Source organism: Thamnophis elegans, chromosome 7 (assembly GCF_009769535.1).
Source record: "Thamnophis elegans isolate rThaEle1 chromosome 7, rThaEle1.pri, whole genome shotgun sequence".
Classification (NCBI taxonomy): Eukaryota; Metazoa; Chordata; class Lepidosauria; order Squamata; family Colubridae; genus Thamnophis; species Thamnophis elegans.
This window is the reverse complement of record NC_045547.1, coordinates 30702036-30719712: the sequence shown is the minus strand read 5'-3', so window position 1 is coordinate 30719712 and position 17677 is coordinate 30702036. Positions and strand designations below refer to the sequence as shown.

At 38.4% G+C, this 17677-nt stretch overlaps 1 protein-coding gene across 4 annotated transcripts in view; it reads left to right on the top strand.

The window, feature by feature from the left end:
• TMEM184B (transmembrane protein 184B) overlaps positions 1-17677 on the top strand; it is a 38169-nt gene that overhangs the window by 3814 nt on the left and 16678 nt on the right. For 2 of the 4 annotated variants that reach the window (XM_032221224.1, XM_032221223.1), the window contains exons 2-3: positions 3988-4210; positions 10745-10910. In XM_032221224.1, coding sequence (XP_032077115.1) covers positions 4007-4210; positions 10745-10910 — 370 coding nt within the window. In that variant the 5' untranslated portion in view covers positions 3988-4006. Of the gene's footprint in view, positions 1-3987; positions 4211-6846; positions 6883-10744; positions 10911-17677 lie in introns of those variants that run through there. The other 2 variants (XM_032221227.1, XM_032221226.1) reach the window with 2 other exon arrangements.

Sequence of the window (17677 nt, the reverse complement as noted above, 5' to 3'; positions counted from 1 at the left end):
TTCTAGTTGCAGAGATTTTTATCAGTGATAAAACATACTGTAGTAATTAGTTTGTGGGAAATAAATCACAGGCTTAAGATATTGATTATGTCTTTAGTTATAGGCAAGCAAGAATTCAAAAATGTAAGTTTTAAGCCTCCTACCTGTCCAGATGGAGAAGAAAAGTCAATTTTCTCTGCTATTCAGCACTACATAAATAGATCCTCCACTCACTCAAAAACAGCTACCACATCATACCAACACAAATTCTATACAGGTAGTCCTCGACTTATAACCATTCGTTTAGTGAAGTTACAGCAACACTGAAAAATGTGACTTATGACTTGTTTTTTCACACAACTGTTGCAACATCCCCAAGGTCATGTGATCAAAATTTGACTGCTTGGCAACTGTTTCATATTTATGATGGTTGTAATGTCCCAGGTTCATATGATCCACTTTCCTCTGACAACAAAAATCAATGGGGAAGCTAGATTCACTTAACCATGTTACTAATTTAACAACTGCAGTGATTCACTTAACAAGTGTGGCAAGAAAGGTCACAAAATGGGACAAAACTCACTTAACAATCGCCTCTTTTAGGAACAGACATTTTGGCCAGCACCAGTTCAGGGGTTCCTTCCCCCCTCCCCCTGGGGGAGGAGGAGAGAGAGAAACAGAGGGAGGCAAAGAGAAAGAAAGAGAGAAGGGGAGGGAAAGAAAGAGAAAGAGAGGAAGGAAGAGAGAGAGAGAGAAAGAGGGGGAGAGAAATGATATTACAAAAATGTAATATTGTTGCTAAATGTAATATTTCAAAAGCAGGGGAAAAATGAAGGGAAATTTTTCTTAGAACAATTAGTTGAACTCTGTGTTTATCATTATTTTAGGTAGTGAAACCTCATTATTCAGGTTAATTTTCAATAAATAAGTGGGCTTTGGATTGCAGTTTGGACACTCAGTCCCTAAAAGGTTCGCCTTCACTGTTTTAGAGGGATGTTGAAGCACTTGGAGATTTATCTGTCCTCAGGATCAACTGAGTAGGGCTTCTGGTTCCTGTAATCTGCAATTGGGGCTCAATCGTAGTCGTACATCAAGGACTACCTGCAATGTTTCTTTGATCCATTTCTTTGATCCATTTCTTTGATCCATGTAACAAAGGGAAAATACTTCTGTTTTGCTGATTTCTGCTACTAAACACTGAAGGTTGAAAAAAATTTTTTTGCACTATTTCATTCAGGTTTGCTATCTTTGACATACTCAGGGTCACTGAAAAAACCAGGGACATGCAGTCACTAGAGGCAAGGGAGGCGGAGCCTCCCCAGTCTCCTGAGAGAAAGGAAAGAGTTTTAAATATATTTTTTTAATGAATTAAAGCCAGGATAGTTGCTACCAGATTTCAAGTCACAGTGGCTTGGTGTCTGCTCTCAGTGTTAACTAGGAGGAGGCGAGAGAACTCGGGGCCTCTTTTGCTTAAGGAATTTTTCGCCTTTTAAAAGTTAAGGCGGAGTTAAAAAGCAAAAGATTTAATATGCAAAAGAGGCACTGATTCTCCCGCCTCCTCATCTGGGAGCAGCGAATCATGTCTTGCACTTGAGCGACTGCGCAAGTGCAAGGGTGATTCTGGAGAGGTTTTTCTTTCACCAGCCACCATTTCTTCTGCAGCCAGCCCAGCATCGAGTGGGGAGGAAGAGGAGGAGGAGGAGAGCGGTGAGCCCTTGTGGCTGGCTGGGGAGGGACTCACCGCTCTTCTCCCAGCCAGCCAGCCACCCACCCCACCCGACCTGCTCCCTGCCTGGCCGGCCAACCGGCACAAAGACTCACTGCTCTTCTCCAGCCAGCCAGCCAGCCACCCGACCTGTTCCCAAGAATGTCAGCGGGGACGGAGGAGGCGGGGGGCTGGGCGGCAGAGTGCGGCAACGGCGAGAAGCAACACCCCCACCGCTGTGTCTGACAGGCATCTCGCGTTTATGTCCATCATAAACGAGAGATGCCTGTCGGACACAGCGGCGGGGACGTTGCTTCTCGCCACTGCCACGCTCTTGCCTCACCAACGGTATCCCTCATCGCACGTCACTGGAAAAAACCCAGATACAACTTTGGGACAAAGTGCAGAGCATTATTTAGGAAAATTAGCAGGAAGATTCCCAATTCAGCAAGACTGGCTTTTTGCTTTTAGATGAAAGTAAAATATACTTTATAGGGATGCGGTGGCTCAATGGTAAGACACTGAGCTTGTTGATCAGGAAGGTTGGCAGTTCAGCAGTTTGAATCCCTAGCGTTACATAACCGAGTGAGTTCACGTTACTTGTCCCAGCTTCTGCTAACCTAGCAGTTCGAAAGCATGTAAAAATGCAAGTAGAAAAATAGGGACCACCTTGGTGGGAAGGTAACAGCGTTCCGTGCGCCTTCGGTGTTTAGTCATGCCGGCCACATGATCATGGAGACGTCTTCGTACAGTGCTGGCTCTTTGGCTTTGAAACAGAGAATAAGCACACCGCCCCCTAGAGTCGGGAATGAGTAGCACATATGTGCAAGGGGAACCTTTACCTAAAATATTCTTGCAAAGAAGACACTCTCCAATATCTGGTTCTAAAATACTGAATTTCACCAACATTCATATATTTGCCTTTTATCAACTGATTTACAACCATCACAGCGTCCTGCAGTTGTGTGATCAAAATTTCAGCACTTGGCAACTGGTATGTAGTTACAATAGTTGCAGGATCCCAAGGTCACGTTATTACTCTTTACAAACTTCCCGGGGGGCTTCTCACAAGCAAACTCAGTGGGGGAACTCAGATTTGCTTAATCGCTGTTTGATATGACCATGGCAAAAAAGGTTGTAAAATTAAGAGCATTTCACTTAATGATGGCATTACTTAGTGATGGAATTCTGGTCCCAGTTCCTAATTAGACCGGTAGCCCCTGACACCATTTTTTAAATGACAGTTTAAAGATACGACAGTGATTTAAAAAAAGTTGTTTCCAACCACACCTCGCACTATTGCAGCATTCCTGCAGTCATGGGATTCAAGCACTTGGCACCCAGCATGTATTTATGATGGCTGGAGCATCCTCGGGGCAAGTCATTGTCATTTGTGACCTTCCCAACTAGCTTCTGACAAACAAGTCAATGGGAGAAGCAAGATTCTCTTAATGATTTGTTTAATGGCTGTGGGGGGGGAAAGGTGATAAAATTGGGTGTGGCTCACTTAACAACCACATAACTTAGTGACAGAAGTTCCACTGTCAGTTGTGATTATAAATCAAGAACTGTCAGTATTGTAGAGTATAATTTCGGGTTTCTAAAACTAAATGGCTTTGGTGGATTTTGACAACATTATTTTGTCCAGAATAAAAATCAACAGGCTAAAGTTGTCAAAGAAAATATAGTAACTATCTGTATTTTCATAGCTTGTGTGCTGGTTACATACATACTTGTCTTCTAAGGCTGATCTCTAGTGAAGTCTGCTAAGTATCCGAACTTTATATAATTTTTTAAAATGAACCTAACTACAGAGATTACTACGTACTGTAGATGTAAAAGCATTTAGATTCTCTTTAGTATTGCATTATAATCTCATTTGTATGCTATGTTTTGGATTGCTGCGGTTTCTTTTTTGGAGGGAAGGTTGTATCAGTTATGGATTTATGTATTTATCTACTTATTTACAGGGTTTATAAGCCACATAAATTGAAGCTAGTTCTGAGCAGTGTCCATCTCAATGTTTTATAGATTGAGTTAAAACAAATAATGCACATTACATTACTACAGTTTAGTTTTTTCTGTCCTTTCTTCTGTGTTTTCTAAACTTGAGGATAACCATGCTATATATATCGTAAATGCATATATAGGTTGTACCAATTATTTCCTCTGTATGTTTAGCATTGAAGGAAATTTATCCCCCCAAGATTCATGAAGTTTTGTCTTAGCATTTTTGGATTATGTCTATGTTATTTCAAGTCATTCTGCTGATTTTTTCCCCTACTCTTTCCATTTTCCTGTAGGTTTGAACAACAAAAAATAATGATGATTGTAGTAACTGGAGCCATGTCAGTGCCTGAGTCAGAATTCCCTGCCAGCACCCCTGCCACAGCCCCTAATTTATCCAGGATGCCTGAGGATGGCAGCCTCACCGCAGTGGAGCAGCCAATATTTCTAATGACAACAGCTGCCCAGGCCATCTCAGGTTTCTTTGTGTGGACAGCTGTGTTGATCACCTGCCACCAGGTAAAACAAACAATTTAACATTTTGAATTGCTCTCCATCAACTTCATCATCTAGTAGAGAAGAAGCTTGTTTTCCAAAGTGTTGTTTTTCCATTAACACAGGGCTGTCAAACTTGCGGCCCATGGGCCGGATGCATCACGTGCTGGCCACGCCAACGCCCAATTTAGTGAAGGGGAAAAAAGTCGCAATACATCACATGACGATGCCATAACGACACGAGTTTGACACCCCTGCATTAACATATCCCAGTCTCCTTTCAGCTATAAGCACTGCTGTTTTGCATGATGTAATGATCTGCAGTATATATAAGCAATCCTCAACTGAGACCGTTCTAACATATGTAATCCCCTTAGGCTCCAAATAAAAAATTGAGGCCGGGGATGGGGGTTAACAGAGTACCTGCCAACACGACCACATGTAACAACCACATTGTGGACTTACAACCCCAGAATTTCTGTTGTAAGTTGTTGTAATGGTAAGTCAAGTTGCACCCAATTTTATAACAATTATATACCAGTCATTAAACAAATCATCATGGTCATTAAAAGAATCAGGTTCCCCAATTAACATTTTTTTTGGCCAGAAATAGGCCAAAACAGTTGCAAATTGTGATCGCTGGATACTGCAACCAGTTGTAAATGTGAGCTGGTTGCCAAGTGCCCAAATTTCAGTCATGTGACTGTGGGGGTGATACAATGATCCTCCATACAAGTATAGATAGAAAGCCACTTTTTCCAAGTCCATTGTAATTTTGTAACTCTCATTAAATGATTGAGTGTAAGTCAAAGATGACCTCTATGTGCAAACAGTCATAGGGTGTGAAACTAGCTGCCTCTTTTGGTCTAGCCCTCTTTTGGGCTATCGTATAGCCAATATAGATTTAGGGCATGCCCATCTACCTAGTGGTTAGCATAGTTCTGTTTTAGCCCATTGTTACCGTGGGCTGAGGGGATTTTTAAAGGGCCATGTCCATCCACTGAATAACAGGTTCCATTTTAGCAACCAAGAAGCTGATAGATCAATCTTTTAAGCAAGATTTTACTGCATAGGGACTGTTTTATCATACTCACAGATCTCTTGTCAAAACAAAGGGCTACAAAGCATGCTGTTTCTCTTTCCTCCTCTTCCTCTACTGTGTTTTTTGTTCTGCATTCTTTCCCAAGCTGTCCTGTCTGCAATTTAAAACAAAGGCATTGCTTCACAAATATGTTTATATGACTTGGATTTTGAATTATATTTTGGTTGAACAGCTTTCCTGGAAGTATGGAAGGGTTACTGCTTCTGTCTTGTTCCAAATCCTCTGCACTTTTAAGAGAAAGTAGGTCACTGTAATTCAGAGTGATATAACTTGACTTTGAGCACTGATAAACTCACGGCAATCATTGTAGGACAATTTGTTTTTTTAATAAACAGCTCTTCTCTGCCAGTGGATGTATGATTCTTTAAAGGAGAATTTGAATGTTTTAAAATGAAAACTGTTTATATTTTGTTTTATATCTAGGAGGTTTCTTTGAGATATATGTTTAATTTTTAGTTCAAGTTATGTGAGTATTCTTTTGATTGAATGCATAATTTAAATACCTAATTTTAATTTATTTTATAGTAACTCTTCTGCAATGTTAAATTTATAGGTGGGGAGGCTGCAAACTTGATACGCATTGAGTCTCCAAATTCTCTAAACTGGTCCTGTCTCCAACACTGTTTTCCTTAATGAACAGATGTAACCATCCTTTTGGGATAAACCAAAAAAATGTATTGAAAAAGAGCATGGGGCTTTTTTTCCTTTAGTTGCAATACAAATGATTATTGATGATAATTTCTTAAAAATAAGGGTACTGACAATTTCAAGACTAATGCGACTCAATAGTGTATAAGAGAAATAAGGTTTAAAATTCTGCAGATATGCCAATGGGAATTGAAATGGCTAGGAAGCTAGGTGTATTTTTTCCCAGCTTGCTTTTTAATTGATTATGCCCACTTCTTTTCAAAAAAGGAATATAAGCAGTAATTTATAGGGAAAAGTGAAGCAATATAAAATTTACAGAAAATCAAATGTTTCTTTTAGGTTTTAAAACAATGAGGCAAATTGTCATTTCAGCCCTGGAGACATTTAGATAAGATTAAGATTGAGTAAGGTAGGATAAGATCGGATAGAATAGGCTAACTTTTATTGACACTACATACATACATACATACATACATACATACATACATACATACATATGTATAGATCAGGGACGTGCAGTCACTAGAGGCAAAGGAGGCGGAGCCTCCCCAGTCTCCTGAGAGAAAGGAAAGAGTTTTAAATATTTTTTTTTAATGAATTAAAGCCAGGATAGTTGCTACCAGATTTCAAGTCACAGTGGCTTGGTGTCTGCTCTCAGTGTTAACTAGGAGGAGGCAAGAGAATTCGGGGCCTCTTTTGCTTAAGGAATTTTTCGCCTTTTAAAAGTTAAGGCGGAGTTAAAAAGCAAAAGATTTAATATGCAAAAGAGGCACTGATTCTCCCGCCTCCTGATCTGGGAGCAGCGAATCATGTCTTGCACTTGAACGACTGCGCAAGTGCAAGGGTGATTCTGGAGAGGTTTTTCTTTGACCACTAGCCGCCATTTCTTCAGCAGCCAGCCCAGCACCGAGCGGGGAGGACGAGGAGGAGGAGGAGGAGAAGAGCGGTGAGCCCTTGTCGGGTGGGGGTGGGTGGCTGGCTGGCTGGGAGAAGAGCGGTGAGTCCCTCCCCAGCCAGCCACCACTCACCCCCACCCGACCTGCTCCCTGCTTGGCCGGCCAGCTGGCCGGCACAAAGACAAACCGCTCTTCTCCTCCCAGCCAGCCAGCCACCCGACCTGCTCCCAAGAATGTCAGCGGGGACGGAGGAGGCGGGGGGCGAGGCGGCAGAGCGCGGCAGCGGCGAGAAGCAATGTCCCCCGCCTCCTCCGTCCCCGCTGACATTCTTGGGAGCAGGTCGGGTGGCTGGCTGGCTGGGAGGAGAAGAGCGGTTTGTCTTTGTGCCGGCTGGCCGGCCAGGCAGGGAGCAGGTCGGGTGGGGGTGGGTGGCTGGCTGGCTGGGGAGGGACTCACCGCTCTTGCCTCACCAACGGTATCCTTCACCGCATGTCACTGGTATAGATAGATATATACACATACACACACACACACACACACACACACATATGTATATATTAATCACAATCCATTTTGAATACATAGCAGGAAAAAAAGTATTCTAGAATTCTTCATCATCTGTGGTATATAAGCAATGCACTTCACTCATGATAATATGTTTGGCTAATTTAGGAATTTTATACATTTAATTATATAGGGATAGGTGGAAGGATGAGATGATGATGAAAAACTGTGATTCATAAGGTTTAATAACCCTTTGGCATTATCTTCCCGCTTTGTACCTCTGTTTGGTCTCAGTACACGGAATAAATAGCAATGTTTGATTCTTTCTTCCCATTCTATCTGTCGTCATCATTATGACTAATTTCACTGCAGTGAAAAGAAGAGATATATCCACTTTTGTCCCATCTTAGTCTTTGTACCATAAAGTCTAGCTGCTGACTTTTATCAGATACCAACGCAAAACAAATGTGACTTTCTCTTTTGCAATATTATACTTACATAGGTAAACTCTGCCATTTAGCAATCTTGTTGAGCACTTTTTAATTATTAGATAGTGACTATCAGTTATAGAACTTCTGTATGCGATTGAATCAACTGGTGGATTAGGATTCAGGAATGGATTACTCTCAGGCCCAAAACCAAGAATGTCCTTCAGTAATTCTTCCAAGATGAGTTATTTATTGTTTCACACCTATAGACATCTTGCCAGACTGAGAACTTCACTTTCATGTATAATATGTGAATTATTAGGGAGGGGTTCTTACCTCATGTTACCTGGACTGAATTACAATTTACTCCTCTGGAATGTACTCCCTCCCTTCTGGGGATCCATCTTCTGGCTAAATTCCATCACATCTATTCATCTTGTTAATTCTACTTCAAAATTTGATCAGGTCCTAGGATCATGATTCTTAATAGAATTCTAGAGTACAGGAACAGGGAATTCCTGTTCCATTATCTATCTACTGTTACAGAATTGCTACAAAAGGTTGGCATGGGCACTGATCTAACAGTTTTTAAAGACATTAATGGATCCGTCTATAGTTTTCAGATGTGATCTTATAGGTAATGAGTCTGTAAAACTATGTACTTTCTGATTGCCAGATGCTACTGTGTTTCCCCGAAAATAAGACAGGGTCTTATTTTCTTTTGACCCCGGAAATAAGCGCTTGGCCTTATTTTTGGGGAGGTCTTATTATTTTTGAGGTGCAGGAGGCGGTGAACGTGGTCACCTCATGGCTGCTGCTGTGTTGCAATATTTTTGAGGAGGGCTTATTTTCGGGGAGGGCTTATTTTAGCGCATGCACTCAAAAACCCAATTGGGCTTATTATTTAGGGAGATCTTATTTTCAGAGAAACAGGGTAGGAATAAGGAAAAAAAACCTATTTGCTTCCAGTTTGTAAATTTTTTAGTTTGTAAGTTCTGTTAGCTGTCCATGGAAACAAAATGATACTTTTAACCAGGCAAAATAAATTTACTATGCAAAGAAACCATACAGAACTGCTGTATGATATATGATGGAACTTTTCGTTCCTATATTGTCTTAAGTCATGTGTTTGTTCTTGTTGATGTGTTTATGTGTGTAAAATAAAACTTTAAAAATTTTTTACTATGCATTTATTTTGCATGATATTGTTATATTAATTATATTCTAATTAAAGGGTTATATCAAAGTTTTCCTTTGAACTGTTTGAAGCAATAATTGAACATTTTCATCATGAGTTTTGTACTTTTAACGGAATTGACATGAAGTTTCAAAGAGTTTCTTTTTTCAGTAGTTTCTGTATTGAAATACTTGGTACTTTGCTGACTAGAAAAACATTCAGTCCGGGAAAAGCCTATTTCAGAATTACAATTAATAATCAACATTTTCCAACCAGTCCAAATATTAACTTGCAGTGGAAATGTGCTGTTAAATTAAACACAGAATTTTAGACATATTTTTAAAATTATTTTAAAAGTTGCATTTTTTGGCTTTTGAAAGCATGAAGTACATTGAAAGCATGAAGTACATTGAAAGCATAATTGACTTATAATGCCTACTGCAATTTTAATTTTTGTGTTATAGCATTTTCTGTTTTTGGTTTCCAAAAACATACTAGGATTGTGATGGTAATCACATGATACAAAGCATTGCCACAACACAAAGATGGGAATGACCTTGTTTATGCAATGTGCATTTGTGTTATAGTACTACCGTATTTTTCGAAGTATAAGATGCACCTTTTTCCCTTACAAAAAGAGGCTGAAAACCTGGGTGCGTCTTATACACTGAATACAGCATTTTTTGCTTCCCGAAGCCCTGCCCCCTTCACAAAAATGGCTGTGCAGAGCCTGTAAAAGGCTTTCAGAGAGCTCCTGAGGGCTGGCGAGGGCAGAAATGAGTGACAAACGGGTCATTTTTTGCTCAATTTCCCCCCCCCTCCCCAGCCCCCAGGAGTACTCTATAAGCCTCCTAAAGGCTATGCATGCAATTTTTTTGACAAAAAGTGGGCCCGTTTTTGCAAAATGTGGCTTTTTTTCTCGTTTTGGGGGGGGGCACCCCCCAGGAGCACTCTGAAAGCCCCCTAAAGGCTATTCATGCCTTTTTTGGGGGGGGAAACAGGCCCGTTTTTTGCGAAAAACGGGCTGTTTTTGGGAGGTTTGCAGAGTGCAAAAACCTTTTTTTCAAAATTTTCCTCTTCAAAACCTCTTATACTCTGATGCGTCTTATATTCTGAAAAATACACTATATTGAAACTGCATTGTATTTTAGATAGTGATTGATCAGGTTGTAAACTGTATCTAATTAATCTGATAGTGAAGCTGATTGACTTTACTATCCTTATATTTTATTAGAAGACAGAATTTTGTGACTAATCATAGATTGTATCCTATTAGATTAAAAGGATTTACTTTGAGATTAAAATTAACCCCCAATGGAAAATGATCTCATTAAAATTCACATTCCTGTTTTTGTAATATGGAATTAGCAAACTTCCTGTTTGTAGTATCACTGGAATTTCACTGAAAATAAAATTTACATCTTCATGTTATATGAACTGCAGGACAATTATTTTTTTTATTATATTAAAGTTATTATGGAGAATATAATTGAAATAATTCTGAAACATGTTATATGTTTATTAATTATTCTATAAATTAATATCACAGGTTATTTATTAGAATAACAATAGAAGGTAATATGATGTATGTCAGCTTCAGTTCCTAGAGAAAAAACAAAATCTAACTATAACCAATGAAGGGAAAATTTTCAGTGAACGCATCTGACTAAATTATTATCTTTCAATATAAGAAAGCTAGGGAAAAATATTCTTGTTTGAGGTGTCCAGTTCTTTGAGTTTTGCATTGATTTTCTTTAGTCCATGATTGGATTCTGATCCCAGCCTCCATTTTCTCTTATTTAGATCTACATGCACCTTCGCTGCTACAGTTGCCCCAATGAGCAACGCTATATTGTCAGGATCCTTTTCATCGTTCCCATTTATGCTGTTGACTCATGGCTCAGTCTCCTTTTCTTCACCAATGACCAATACTATGTTTATTTTGGGACAATACGGGATTGTTATGAAGGTAAGGTGTTTGAAAGCCTGGGAAGTGGGGCAAAGGAAGGAATGGTCACCATATTAAAAATGATGTTGTTTCGCTTACATTTGATTCTGTGAAAGTACATGCAGCTTCTGACCAAGATAGTAGGATAGCCATAAGCCCCCCCCCCCCTCCCCGAGTGCATCACCTATTGATAATAAATTTCTGGGTTCCAGAATTGAAGTTCTCTGAAGTAGCCAATTGAGATATTGGGAGAAAAGGCTTTGTTTTACAGATAAGGTTTGTGGTATTCTACAATAGAGAAAGAGATGTAAGTTGATATTTCTCATTATGTAGAAAAGGAAGTTAGATATAAACTGACAGATATTCAAGATTCTCTGGGTGCAGGATAGAACTCCATTGTACATGCAGCTGAAAGACACTTGTTTCTGGGGGCTGGCTGCAAACACCCCATGGGGCAAATATTTCATGCCAAAATCCTGCTTGGATTTCAGGATGAACTTTTTTCCACTACCCTGTAGAAACTAGAAAGAGTCCTGTTATCCCCGAGGTCTGGCTGCAAACACCCCATGCTACAAATAGTTTGTGTCGAAATCCTGCCTGGATTTCAACATAGACCTTTTTCAGCCAACCCTCAGAAATCAGAGGGAATTCTCTTAGTAGGCGGTAGCAACTTGGAACTTCCCTGTTAGCTTCCCCATTGACTTTCTGGGGAAGCCGTCGGGTAAGCTATCAAATGGCAATCACATGATTGCAATCCATTGTAAATGCAAACTAGTTGCCAAGTGTTTTGATCACAATCACATAAATGTGAGGACACTGCAACTGACATAACTTTGGGCACAGTCCTAAGTCTTTTCATTCAGTGCCATTGTAATTTTGAATTACAGTATCACTGAATATATCATGTTTAAGTGAGGAGTATCTGTTCTTATATGTAACATTCTTTTAAGTACTTGAAGAATGCTATCCTTTAATCATCTTTTCTTGAAACTAAAAATAACCAACTCTTTCCAGTTCTCTTTGTGGATATTAGCTCTAGTCCCTAATCATTCCCACTGCCTTTCTGAGAATTTGTTCCAATGAATCCTTCTTTAAAAGTGTGTGCCAAATTAGAGCAGAATCAAGGGGAACAATTCTTTCCTAATTTAGAAATATATTGATGCAGTATAGAAGTGATTTTTTTCCTTCTTTGGAAATCTTAATACACTGCTGGCTTATGTTCCAAGATCTTTTTTTATAAGTACCATTATTAACAAGATAACCCAATCTTTTATCTTTACATTTAATGTTTGTTTCCTAAGTGAAGAATTTTACAAAATTTCATCTTTTTAGGACATTTCTCCAATGAATGTATAAATTATTTATTTATCAAATTTAGAGACTATCCATCTCACTCACAGAGCAACAGTAATATGGTTTTAGATATTCCATCACATTTTACACTTAACTGCAAATGTTGTGAGCATTTTCTCCATTAACATTGTATCTATTTATTTGGATCATGTCCTGCCTTTCATTTCAGCAGGCTCCTATATTTTGTTAAAACAGTAACCCTGTGAATTAAGTGGGCTAAAAGGGAGTGGCTGGCCCAAAAAAACCAGTTTTTTATTTTTGTTTTGTTTTGTTACTTTCTGCATGTGCAAGATTGTAAACACTTTTGCCTTAAAATACATTTTTTAAAGTAGAAGGTCACCCTATTGCCAACACTTTAGTCTAGAGGTCTTCTAACTTGGCAACTTGTGGACGTCAACTCCCAGAATTCTCCAGCGAGTTTAAAGTTGAATTCTCCAGCAAGTCTTAAAGTTGCCAAGTTTGGGGACCCCTGCTTTAGTAAAAAGAGAAAAATTGCAGTTATTTATATACATTTAAGGATGGATTTTTTTTTCTAAGTTCAGTATTGGTACAAAAACAACACTTTAGAAAACGTGGAACCAGGACATCAGCACATTTTTTTCAGTATTTCAGGAAACCAATCACCAGCATCTGGAAATTTAAAGTAACTGAAAATAAACAAACATTTCCTGACTATGTTTGTATTAACTCAAGCATCAGGCCTGCCTTTTCTCTCTATTGTAATATCATACTAGATCATGTATGATTTGTTTGAATTAAGTAGCAACCAAAAGCTCTACATTTTCTGTTTCTTAAACTTTTTTTCACCATCATTGAGCAATTAATATACTCATTCATTTTTCTTTTATTTTTAACATATTTAAAAATGTTCACCTTTTTTATATTCACTGCCTCCTTTGCTAAGCTGAGCTCATTATGAGCTTTCTCTTTCCTGCTCTATAATTCCAGGCTTCCCATCTTCCTTTATGATCACACAAATGTCATCAGTGGTGGGATTCACTTACGGTTCACAAATGTGCATGCGCAGATGGTCGGGCATTATGCTGGGGCGAGTGGATGGAGCATTCCGCAGCCGCTACCGGTTTGCCCAAACTGGATACAACAGCTGAATACCGCCTCTGAATGTCATCCTCTTTTCAGTTTCTTGTGTATCGTTTCTTGCTTTCAAGTCTGCTGCAAGTTTTTTGTACAGCTACTCCAGCTTCTTTATGTTCTCCTCTGTTATTCAAATTATTTATAATTGTGTTTTTAATGGCGCTTTATTTAGAAACATTGACATTGTAGGACCCCTTTTCCTACCAGCTTCTCCTATCATAGGGTCCTAGTTATTATTTCTCAGAATTAAATAAAATTCACTTTTTGGAAAACCAAGATACATGTTAAATGGTGGTCAGTTTTAGTTTCTCCTAAAGTCAAAATCATTCCATGGTGACTTTCCCTTGAGTGCACTTAACTCAGGTTTTCTTAACTAGCTCTTCTTTATTGATTAGTTTTAGGCTAAGAATCCTGTTGGGCCTTTCTTTATCCTCTGTAGCAGGAAATTGACAGAGAAAACATTCAATCTAAAATTAATGCATTTGTATCCATTATCAGAATACAATGATAACAATACAAGCAGAAAAAATGTCACTCCTATTTTTTTTTAAATGCTATGGTTTGTTTGAATACACAATTCAAGAGAATAGATATTCTCATTTCCAGAACATGATTATCTTAAAAGCATTTTGGCATGACATCTTTTTTGTTCTGAGACAAGCTCTTTAAGGGAATTGATGTCATGCCCTCCTTAGGTGACTCATCCTAAGAGTAAGAGGATGACTAGGAGGTGGCTAAATCAAGATATCCACAGACCTAGGCCCAAACATAAGGACTTGCAAAGAACCAATCCCCAAGTTTGAGGTTTGTTTCTCACAGCACTAGTGCAGATTCTCTAGCATATCCTCTAGCTCCAAGAGAGACCCAAGCAGAATACAATCAGATATCAAAGGACTGAAATGTACAGAAATACATGACTGTAGGAAAGAGCTCTGTGAGAATGATTGCTTTTATTTTTGTTTTCTGAGCAAGATATCTACACACTGACTGCGGTGAAGGTCTGAGAACACCACCATAACACATTCTCCCTTGAAATCTGCTGACTGTTAAAGATAATGTGTGTTTGAAGCCCTGCTCTAATCCTCCAGCACTTGAAGCCAATTCATTCATCTGAATTCCTGAAGTGTGGTGGCTTGAGCCTTCAGAGTCCGCCTCTCTAGTATAGTTTTCTCCTTTCTGTCATTATGCCATATTCCTTTATTTTGGGATTTGCGGGTGTGCTTTTTTGCTTGGACCACTTGGGATGAAATAAGACTATTTTCCTTTCACAAGAGACTATGATGGATCCCAAATTCTTTCTTTTAGAGAAATGTGGAATCCTTCATAGTTGTAACAATTCATTGGAATATGATACCCAATGGCAGAAATATACACTCCTCAGTAACGTTGAGCCAGTGACATATTCTCTGTCCAACCTATTTCACTGAGTTATGTTATTCAAATAAAATGAATACAGGGTTTTTTTGTAAGCTGTCCTAAGCCTCCTGCAAAAAGGCAGGATATAAATCAAGCAATTGCACAGTCAGAAATTATTTTTGTTTGGTTGAGTGTCCCCATTCCTACCCACTACTGTTTATGTCTAAATACAAAGTCATAGGAAGAAGCCTGTTGTTCTGTAGATCTCATCTCCTAGCAACAGCCATTATTCCCTTTGCTTCGCTTAGGGAGATTGCAAACATCATAACATCTGCTTAGAGGGTCAGTTCATATTCTAAAATTTGCCACTTTGTCCAGTTCAATATCCTGTGTGTTAATGGTGTTTTATTTCCCCTCCCTTTCTGTATTTTCTGCTCATGAACTGTTCAGAACTATTTCTAGAAAAAGCAAGAGCAGACAAGGAGAAGAATGCCTTCATTTTAAGGGAGGTGGTTTTGTTTTTGTTTTGCTAGGGAAAGACTGCCCTTATACAAAAGTAAATGAACACATTCGGTACTTAATATTAAATGTTTTTTAAGTGTTAAAATATATATGCAAGCCAAATGTATTCAGTTCTTCCATCCATCTTCCCCACATCACTTTTTTGTTTGTTTCTTAATTTTCTTAACATGGCCTGATGATAGCGATCTGATGAGAAACATTAGTTCTAGAATTTGTAAATAATAAGCATATTTGATAATAAAAATATTGTGGCCAAGCTATTTGCAGACATTTCCACGCAATCTTATATATATCTTCTTGGAAGTTAATTCCTTTCTGGGTAAAATGGACATAAGATTGTTGTATCCTGTTGAAAACATCTTATGATAGACTCCTGCTTTTATATTGTTTGTTATTTATAAACAAAGAAATAAATAAATAAATATAAAATTGTAAATAATGTCTACTTTCTAGGAGGATAAAGACTTCCTGGACAGCATGATTTCTTACCTACTTTGACCTGCATCCCTGTTCTGTCTCCCATTATGCTACTATTGATAATAGCAATAGCACTTAGACTTATATACCGCTTTATAGTGCTTTACAGCCCTCTCTAAGCAGTTTAAGTTGAAGATGTTGGGCTATTTTCCCCTTCTGCATAAAGATAGATGAAAAGAAGGAATGATGTTGATTCATTGGTCACCTTCTTACCATCTCCTCCCATTAGTGGACTGATCATTTTCTTGACTTTTCTTCTTATATTGAAGTAAACTATTTTTGCTATTTTTGGGGCATTTTATTTTGCAAGATTTAGTTCATTCAGAGCCTCAGCCCTCCTGACTCCATCCTTACAGATTTGAGCTCTTAATTTTGTTTTAGTTATGTGTCCCTCTTTCCCCTTTTTATACTTGTCCTTCTTGTGCCTCAGTTTGTCAGAGAGCTCTTTGAGCAACGATGCTGGTCTCATCCGGTGTCTTTTGTTTTTCTTTTGGGCCTTGGAGTATTTTTGTTTTTCAGAGTTTCCCATGCATCCTGAACTGTTTTTTCTTCTAAGATTTCCATCCATGGAATCCTTTCTCATCTCTGTTTGTTGAAGTCACCTCTCTTAATGTCTAAAACACTAGTCTGACTTTGTTCAGTCACCTGTGCCTACATTGTGGCAAATCTTAGTATAACCTGGTCACTGTCAAATGCAGGATATCAGGAATCCAGGGAGATCAAATGAAAACATAGTTTTATTGTATGCTGAAGCTCTCTATAAGAATATGAATATGCATGAAAAACAAATTCCTTATATGTCCAAATATGCACCAAAGACAAATTCCTTGTGTGTCCAATCACACTTGGCCAATAAAGAATTCTATTCTATTCTATTGAATTAAGGTCAAAGCAAGTTGGAGGTAGATAAAAGTTAATGGAATTCAAGCTAGGCTGGAGTTAGATCTCTTATGGGCACAAAGGGGAGTGATTAAGGATGCATTTGACCCCTCCCTCAGGCTCAGCCTGGTCATCTCCTACATTCACTCTCCCCCAAATTTCCTACAACTTCCAATCCTTCAATCATTCCATCCCTATTAGTTAGGATTAAGTTCAGTATAGCGGACCTTCTAGTTTCCACCTCTACCTTTCAGGTGACACAGTTGTTAGCTAGGCACATAAGAAATCTGTTTAATCTACTCACTGCAGAATTTGTTTCTCAATTGATGTAAAGATAGTTAAAATCTCATTACTACAGTGGTGTTTCCTGCACACCTGGGCTAACTGATTAACAAAGAATTCATCTATTTCCTCTGCTTGGTTGGGTGTCTTATAGTACACACCTATAGCAATGTCATTTATTTTTCCTCTGTTAGTCACCCAAGAAGGCCTTCATTCCTACCTTCCTTCATGTCATTCTTACTATTTATTCTTTTCAAAGAAGGAAGTATATAAGAGCCATCATCCTGCGCATGTCATCTCAGTTGCATGTAAACACTATGGAACGAAATCATAGTGATATCTTACAACATAATTACAGGATTAAAAAATTAAGATGCTCATATTTGCAATTCAGTATATCATATGATAGTTGAAACATCCAGCAACAATCCACTAGCAAAACAGTAAATTGGCCACAAATAACTGGGAAAATATACCATAGCTTAAATAACTCTCTTTGTTATGGATTATTTGAGAAGATATGTTCTTAGAAATTTGTGATTCCATAACAGTTTATTCAGTTAACTAAGACTAAAGCTAATTCTCCTGTTGATAGCAGTATGTGACATTTCAGGTGCTGAAAGGCCTCATGTATGTATTCTCAATAATTTTTGAAAATAGACATGTAAGGTGTTACAATGGGTAGATTCTGGCAACTAATCCCTTTGGATGAGAAAGAAATTTGAATTAGGAACTCACCAAATTATATTATGAGTGCTGGGAAACTACTATTATTTTAGGTGAGCAGAAACTTGTACTGTTCTCTTTATAAAACCTTTTAAATG